The sequence below is a fragment of the Netta rufina genome (assembly GCF_964035555.1).
Source record: "Netta rufina genome assembly, chromosome: Z".
NCBI lineage: Eukaryota > Metazoa > Chordata > Aves > Anseriformes > Anatidae > Netta > Netta rufina.
The window spans coordinates 7150576-7159357 of NC_140126.1; the positions used below are offsets into that span (position 1 = coordinate 7150576).

The 8782-nt window shown below is 46.6% G+C and overlaps 1 protein-coding gene across 1 annotated transcript; it reads right to left on the bottom strand.

Annotated features, from left to right (window-relative positions):
• Positions 1-497: 497 nt before the first annotated feature.
• LOC311221098 (unconventional myosin-VIIa-like) lies at positions 498-8521 on the bottom strand. Its single transcript, XM_084304857.1, has 8 exons — positions 8391-8521; positions 8247-8312; positions 8019-8149; positions 5028-5130; positions 3238-3340; positions 2587-2743; positions 1832-1960; positions 498-606 (listed from the first exon to the last, which is right to left on the bottom strand). Exons 1-7 carry the CDS (start codon positions 8514-8516, stop codon positions 1906-1908), a joined length of 741 nt encoding a protein of 246 aa, XP_084160983.1. The 5' UTR covers positions 8517-8521; the 3' UTR covers positions 498-606; positions 1832-1905.
• Between the last annotated feature and the right edge of the window lie 261 nt (positions 8522-8782).

Genomic DNA, 8782 nt, shown 5'->3' on the forward strand with positions numbered 1-8782 from the left:
TCTTGAATTATTATATTTTTTCTTATTGAAAGGGAAAATAAGAAATGCACTTGTTACTTTATCATGCTTCCCTTTCATCTAACTCCTTCCATGAAACTGCGCCATCTCACTGATTCTCTCAGTTTTTTCTCCAACTATTACCTAAAGCTCTGCACACTGTCAGCACTCTGCAGCAGTAGCCTTCCTCTCTCTTGCGCAGACAATTACAGTTTTCTTCTAGGCTGAATCACAGAGAAAGCAAGGATAATTCTTTCATTTCTCATTTAACCTCTGCAGTCTTCTGGAGGTCAAACAAAAGCAGCATTCATGGTCCTAGGCATCAGTAAGAAACTGAGGAGATACGCACTGATATACTTGCCTCTGTGCAAATGGCACGAGGAAGCGTCACAGACAGACATCCTTGTTCCCAGGATGTTGCACATGTGTAGGGACGCCCTTCCATCAAATATGAGTCAGTCTTTAAAGCCAGCACATCTGTAATTAATTATGTTTCTTACCTTCTGCCTGCTGCTGGGTGTGAAAACGCTGAATCTGCTCTCCTCGGGTCACTGACATTGTGCAAATGAGGCATTTCAACAACTCATCCTCCTGGACTCCAAACTGACCCTGGGAGAGAAGAAATAGACGAGGAGTCAATACCGAACCTATATTCTACATATGGGGATTGTATATATGTCTGTAGCACACCCAGTATAATGGGGCCATGACTTCAGTTAAGGCCTTTGAGCTAAACTGTAAAATAAGCATTACTGTTAACATCTTGCAGCACCTGTCAAATGCATGCTCTGAGATGTGTGTTATCCCTTGCAGTAAGATCACTCTTGCACTCCCTCTACTTTCCGTTTTGATCTCCCAGTGCTGTCACCTTCTCTGGGAGCCACACCAGTCCCTGCTGAATGCTTTAATGACTTATTGAATAGCACCACACCAAGGTGACTGTGCATAGTGCTGAGGTGTCTGAGCTTCAGCAGACATTAGTCATGTGAACCCAAAAGAAACAGGAAACAAACAGATATAACTGAACTCCTCAGTAATTACTCTGACAGGAATTCCCCTCCTGTGGGAAAAAACAAACAAACAAACAAGGATCAGATTTTAAAAAGACAGGCAGAAAGAAGTTGGCTGCTGAACAGATGTATGTGGTTGTTTCAGGTATGGTGTAGGAGGAATACAGGCAAGGAGATGAGAGTGAAACGCAAAACCAAGGTTACTGGGCTTTCAAAGAGGCAAAATCAAAAGACACAGAAAAAGCACAAATATACTACATTTTTCTGTTCCATATTGTTAACAAAGTGGGATAATGTATGCATCCCATACCGTAGAAATGGGACAGTCCTGGGGAATATATACTTTTTCATCTGATAACAATTTCATGCAAGGTAGTAGAAAGCTTAATTCAGGACTATCAACAAAAATAATAGCAGTTAAAGTGGCCAGGATTTGTGTTAAAGTACAAAGCTAGTGTTCAGGAACTGCAAACCTGAATTTCTCCAATGTATTACGCTTAGTAACATACAGCATTTGATTTTTAAAAAACTTTACATTATGTAAAGTCAACAAGGCACATGTAACATCAACGCACGCAAAACACTGGTCCTAGATAAACAAGAATGAGAAGCTGGAAATTGTCTCTTTGGATTGACCACATAGCAATAAACACAAAGGCAGGCATGGGGCCATACTTGAAAACAATTTTTTCTTTAGGAGTCCTCGTACTAACAGGCAGAAACATCCTCTGCCATCTCTGGCAGGAGCAGCTCCTGCAATTACACTGCCAGTGGGGACCAGTATCATATCTTTGAGGTGTCTGTCAGCTCTTCTTGTGACTCACCGCTGCAGCCTTCAGCCATCCCCGGGAGGCTTCACTCATTTTTAGAGACCCATTACTCTCTGGAGGCTCGAAGGTCACATTGCCCAGAGACAATACGCCAGCCAAGATTGCCTGCATGTCCACTTGTTCCTAAAACACACAAGAGGGGTGACTGAAAACCTACTACTATATTACATACAACACATGGAGTACCCAGATGGTGAAGAGGTGAAGGAAAGGCATGGGCAGCCTGTGGGAAAAAGGCTCTACACAAAGTCTGAGATTCAGGTAGTTTGGAAGCACCATAGAAGACTCAGAAACACAGAGATCCCCAAACTGACCTGTTCTTGGAAGCCCACCATGTCAAGGGCATTGCACACCTCTTGGTATTTCTGCTTCCAGCGCTGAGCTACGTCCTCTGTACCAAACCGTCCACTTATGTACCTGAGAAAGTGCATACCCCATACAAAATCATCATGCAATCAGCATAGCAAGTCAGTCCTATCCCAAACAAACAAAGCAGGTCAGCAGCAGTGAAGATGTGAAGGGCAAGGAAACTTTTCCAAGGAGATGCAACAAAGAAGAGACTACAGACCTACCAGTTTTCATGATAATCCATAAGATCTCTTCATGTAGTTCCATTCAGACCCCACTCTTGCTTCCATTCAATTGTTTACCTGTATCAGGCTCTACCCCCACTGGCAGAATAATAGGCTCTGTTTTGCTGCTTCCCTCTCTACCCCCCACCACGAAGACTACACCAGGGTTGGAAGTACCTGTAGAGTGAAGGATCCAACAGCCCATACATCTCCTTTTCTTCTGAAGACAGTCCAGCAAACATGTAGTAGAAGATATGAAAATTCCTCTCGCCAGTATCGTGTTGCACTACCCGTGACTTCTCTAACAAATATTCGCTCAGCTTTGCACCTCGCACTGCACACAAGAAGGCAACAGGGTAAACTTTGCACTTGGAGACATGAGGCTTTGCACTTGGAGACATGAGGCTGACTGAGCTGCCCCACATCTCTACTTTAGTGACAGGAGCATGGAGTTGTCTAAAATAACTATCTTGTGTATGTGTGTACGACACCCTCTAGGCTGCCCATCACTCTGGAAGTGGGCTTCTCCATGCTTCCCATATTAAATCTGCTCACCTCCTTTAAAAACAACCAAAACTTCAGGCACCACTGAGCATTACTGATACCTCACCTGCACCATCATTCCCGTATCCTTCCCATACTCCCACAACATCCAAACCCATCTTAAAGCCATGATTACTGTTGTTATTTTTCTTACTTGCATATGATTCCCACAGAGAATCAGGTAATGAAATTTCACCCTCCTTAAGTTCTGGCTACTCAGTCCATTCCCTCCAGTGCCTAACCATCCCCCCAAGCAGTAATTTCAAATATTGCCCTTGACTTTACCTGTATTGTTCTGGAAACGCAGCTGTATGTATTTTCCAAAGCGGCTACTGTTGTCATTCATCACAGTCTGGGCATTGCCAAAAGCTTCAAGCAATGGATTTACCTGTAAGAGGTATACGGATAGAACAAGCACTCTTCAAATTAAGTGACTCAATCCAACTTGTTTGAAAAAGCTTAACTTCAGCATTTGCAGTTTACTGTTTCAATGGAATAAGAACCACTCTGCCCATATGCACTTATTTTCTCATATCTTGGAAAAAAAACCTGCAAGAGCCAAATATGACAAAGCATAAGCAGCATGAAATTACTGAAAATAAGCACAATTGAAATGAATTATGGTCTTACTTGCTCTCAGTAAGACCATCCACTTGTTTGTTAAAAGACATTGTTGGTATAACAAACTTCTCCAGTGCATCTGATGTGGCACTGCTAGATAATTTACTGCTAAACTACAACAATAAGCAAAGTAAATATGGCACTTACTGAATGTAATCATGACAAATTACCTAATGACATTTGTAGCCAGCTTAAGGATCAGGACAGTGAATTACAAAGAAACTAAGACAACAGTAAGACCAGCCTGGCAAACCATATGCAAACAAGTTCAAATGACAATTTTTCCATAATTGAGCAAAGAACGCCTGCTGGCTGGAAGAATGGTGACTTGGGGCACCTGCTGGGTAACCTGCAGAACACAGTTTTACAGCATGAAACAGTAATCCCCAAAGAGCTAACCTAGTCTTTGAATATATCTACAGGAACCAAGTAAGATGACTATAGTGAAAATGACTCTTCACAGTCACCTCTACATGCTCCAATGGCACTTCACCTGAACTGATGTGAACTTTGTTGTTAATAGAACAAATACAGGCTGGTTACAAGCATTGCCAATCAAGCCCATCAGGGCTCATCAGGCCAGGCACGATGTTGAGCAAACACAGCTATCCTGCTTCCTAAACCTGCTAAAGTCAGAAACAGCTCAGCAGTACGGCCCGTGCCACCCCTAAGCAGAACCAGCAGGCATAGAAATGCCATGCTCCCACCAGAGAGAACACAGCCCAGGCATTCACCTCAGATCTACCACAGATGTCACTAAACTGGAATAATATGCAACAATACAGAACAATTTATTTGAGTCTACAAGAAACCTGAAACACAGGCTTTAAAATGAAACAGTCCAAGAACTTATTCCACTTAATCTATCACATGGAAGGCTAGGATATGATTTACTCAAAATAAAAACTCCTCGGGGAGCAAGTCAAGTGGAAATACTTAAGACCAGAGACAAATATGTTTCAAAATCAGCTAGCAAAAGTACATGAAAATAGAAAAGATTAAGTCAGACAGTTAGCATGTATGTGCCTGACAGTAAGTATAACAAGCCAATGAGAGGTTACTGAAGGCTGTGCGGATTCTCCATCCCTGTGTTTCATTAAATCAAGACTTCATTCTTCCAATAAAACTCCCTATTCTACCTCAAACAGGAAATGATTCAGAGAAAAAGCCCCTAATCCCTTGTAACAGCAAACATGCTAAACGATCACAATAGTTTTCTGCCATTTACAAATCAAACCACTACATTCCCAGCAAACAGAATTACTGACCCTACCAACTCTGCTAACTTGTGGTCAGCAATTTCATCATCCTTACCCATTATTTTCTTATAACGTGTCTTATGATTTGCTGCCGTTTCCAGTGGTGATTCATCAGGAGGCTTCTGGTGCCTCATGCAAGCTGCCCTGCAGCAATGTTGCTTCTGCATCCGCAAGCACCACCTGGCAATGACCTACCTGAAGGATCTGCTGCTCCAGCTGCGAGTTGCCTTTGCATAGGTTCATTATGTGCTGCAACAGTAGCTTTGTACTCTCTGTTTTCCCTGCACCGCTTTCTCCACTGCCAAGAAAAAAATAAAGGGAAGTCCAGCAGCCATAAAGTATAGATGCTCTAAGATGTCTTGGTGCCCCATCGTTCGGGAGAGTGATCTGCAATCCAAGAGCTAAACAACTTTTTCAGTTATGCTGCGTATGAATACAAACAGTGGGTTCCACAAGGTTCTGATACCCCCCCCAGAGGAATTTTTTCGCCATCTACCAGGGAGTACAGATGTACTCCAAGCTGTCACTTCTGGGTGGAGTGCACAGGACAGTCAATTTGATCTCCTTCTTACTGAAAACATACCTAAACTCTGGAGAACACCTCCTTCAGAAGTGTTCTGACTCCTCCACATATGCTGAGGTTGACAGTTTTTTCTTTCTACAACGAGATTTGCCCCATCCTTCTTATATCCAGAACTGAGTACTGATCATGCAATACTGCAACGATCTCAAATCTTGGGCTCTTTACACACACACATGCTGCAGCCCATTGATAAAGCTGGTCTACCTCTGCAGAGCTGCCGTCACATCTCCAGCAGCAGCGTTGTACGTCATCCTGGAATCACATACGCCCAGCGCCTCCACCTCTAAGACAAACAAGTATCACTTGGGAAGCACAGCTTCCCGACTACTGGGAGGGGGAAATGTACAGTCAATGAGGCAATGTGTCCTTGACTGATGGCATCATATTGGCAGAAAACACATGCAGCATATGCAGTAAAAAAAAAAAAAAAAAAAAAAAAAAAAAAAAAAGTAGGAAATTCTGCAGGTATTTATGAGGGCAGGTCTCTGTTTACACGTAAGACCTTTGAGTATCAGGTGTGGCTTCTCTGCTCTGTAGCTCCCAGTGACTCGAGGCTTGTGATCAGCTACGTATCATAGGCTGCTGAATACCTCAAATTCTATGACAGATACCTACCTGATCACAAGCACAGATCAGGCCATCATTATCTGAATACGGACAAACAAAACCACTTTCCAGTTGAGAAATAAGCAATCCAGACAGAACCCCTGCCTAATATATAAGATGATCTTTTTCAGTGACTTCCTTCCTCCACAGAAGCACTGTCTGTCAATGCTCCCTCAGTTCAAGCTCGCTCCTGCACACTCCAGCAATAAATCTGCCAGGGCCTGTAAACACACTCTCCAGCTGTGGGTGTGTAACTGCCCAAGGCTGTGAAAAAAAAAGCAAAGTCATCTCCCAGAGACCCACGTGTTGTACCACAGCATACTGAGGCTGTGAATAACATCAGTGGGAAGGAAAGACAAGCCAGTAGAATTTGCAGCACAGGACAGCTTGGTTGCAACGAGCTTTTATCACCTGGGGGCAGCTGTTGTGTTCGACATCACTTGTAACCTCTGAGACCTGACATCCAGAGCTCCGAGAGGAAGCTGGGGAGACCAAGAGAGACCAAACAGAGAACACGATGGGCGGGAAGGCAATATTTGCTTCTCAGAGAAAAGCATAAAGGTTCATGCCCGGCTAGAGATAGGTATTTCTCACCAGAAGGCACCTGAAGCACAAAGAACAGTAGAACATAGTGCATCCCCATGCTGGTCTGATAAACTGTGATCTAACAGGAAGAACTTCCACCTCATCACCCAAACTTTACCTGGTTTGAGCAATCTCATTACCAACTGTTTTACCACTTGCAGATAGTAAAACCATGAACTTCCTGTTATAGTAGCACAGACTGGTTAATAGGATTGCAAGATGCATAGCAGTAGCTCAGGCTGTCATCTCTGACACCACAAACTGTTGTCAGGAAAAAATGAGACTGCTCTCTTCCTGGGAAACGCCTACAGGTTGTTCTGTCTTCCATCTCCCGAGACAATCTATGACTTTTCTCCATTCCTAAGCATTTCTACCTACTGACTCTGTGGCCACCATGCCCACTAGCGTTTCTGAGATTGCTACGTGTAAAGCACAGGCATGGATGGCTTGCAAGCTGAAGAAATGAACGGGGCTGGAACTCAACATCAGCTCTCAGTCCCGCCACAATGCTCACCAGCGATTCAGTAAGTTATTTCCATACCACATTGAATGAAAGTGAGCAGAAGTCCCACATAAAGCAGGAAATGTTAAATCAAATAGCTAGCAATTGACATTTCAACTCAGATGACATTTAAACTATCCTCTACCATCACGAGAACAGAGAGTTTGCTGGTGTTTTGAGGCTTTCTCTGCTAGGTGATGCTGTTTGAAACTTTCTCTGCACTGATGCTGTCTGCTGCCCTCCAGTTTCAGCAAAAAACAAGTGACATCATGGAGTGAAATGCTCATTATATGGGGACACTGCGGGGTTACAAGAGCTCACGTTTTTTTCTTTTCATGGATATAGCTTCCCACGGCCATATGATTTTCCCTGACCAGATTCTCAACGGTCGTAAAGCAAAGAAACTTCTTTTCTTTCCTCTTACTTCAGTTATTTATGGGAAATGCTACCTTGTAAAAACAGGTCTACTCCATGATTTACAACCTTTATTACACAAGTTACACTGCGAGTCGTTTCGCCAAAGAAAAGCAACCCGATAGAGCTGGTTAACCTTTCCAACACGCCCAACAGAACTGACCCCTTCAGACCCAACACATTTGGCTGCGTTACCAGCACGGGCAGCCGAATTGCTCCACAAAACCCACCTTCGTTTGCCACACATCTTTGACTGCAATCTGCTTTCCTGCCTGGAAAGCACCGAGATGGCGAACAAAGACGTGCTGCGAACGGAGATGGGTTTTGACTCACCAGAAGCTTTCAAGATGAGCTTCGTACCAAATTCTGACGGGACAACTGCTGCTGGAGCCTGGTGGCAGCACCCTAGCCCCCGTGAGCTGCTCCCTTCTTGTGTCTCCCACCTGTGCCGGGCTCCTTCGTGCCCTCGAGGGCTGTGTCGGTGCCCGCGCCTCACCTGATGACGATGCACTGGCTCTGCGGACGGGCTCCCCGGCGGCCCAGCATGGCGTGGTAGGCCCTGTCAGCCACGGCGAAGATGTGTGGAGGCAGCGAGCCCTCGTCATGGCACCGGTACTGCTCGGAGACCTGCGTGTGGGGAAAAAACAAGGGGGCCTTGAGGAGGGAAGGGGCGAGGAGCCAGCCACCCCTGGAAGGGGCTCCCAGTGCGGGGCGCTCCACTCACCTCTCTGCCGTACAGCTGCAGGGGCTGGAAGGGGTTGAGGGCGATGAGGATGTCCCCCACATCGGTCTGGCGGCGAGAAGGGAGAGCCGTGAGCCCAGCGCCCCGCCGCCCCGGCCCCCCGCCCCGGCCCCCGGCCGCACTCACGTAGACCTGCTGCCTCAGGAACCGCTCCCGCAGCCCCTGCAGCAGCGACGCCTCGTCCAGCTCCGCCAGCGCCGCCAGGTTCCCCACCGACCCCGCCGGCGGCTGCGGCTCCCCGGGAGGCATCATGCCGCTCCCCGCTCCCGGAGCCGTCCCGGCAAGGCTCGTCCCTCCCCGCCGCTGCCACCGCTCCGCCCCGGGGCCGCCCTGTGAGGCGGAGCCGCCATTTGAACGCGGGGCGGTGGCCGCGGGGCCGGGGCAGGTAACGGGCGGCGGGGCCGCGTGAGGCGAGGGGGGGACGGGGGCGGGAGCCATGAGGGGACGGGAGCCGGCACCAGGCGACCGCGGGGTCTCGCTGAGGGGATGGGGGCGCTGAGAGCCCCCGGGGGTCTGTG

What these genes read in the sequence shown, in the direction of transcription:
- LOC311221098 (XM_084304857.1), bottom strand. Translation starts at nt 8,516, where the DNA reads ATGATGCCTCCCGGGGAGCCGCAGCCGCCGGCGGGGTCGGTGGGGAAC. An exon ending in TGGAGCAGCAGATCCTTCAG is followed by an intron (nt 3,341 to 5,027) that starts GTAGGTCATTGC and finishes TACCTCTTACAG; the next exon opens with GTAAATCCATTGCTTGAAGC. An exon ending in GCGTTTCCAGAACAATACAG is followed by an intron (nt 2,744 to 3,237) that starts GTAAAGTCAAGG and finishes TCTTGTGTGCAG; the next exon opens with TGCGAGGTGCAAAGCTGAGC.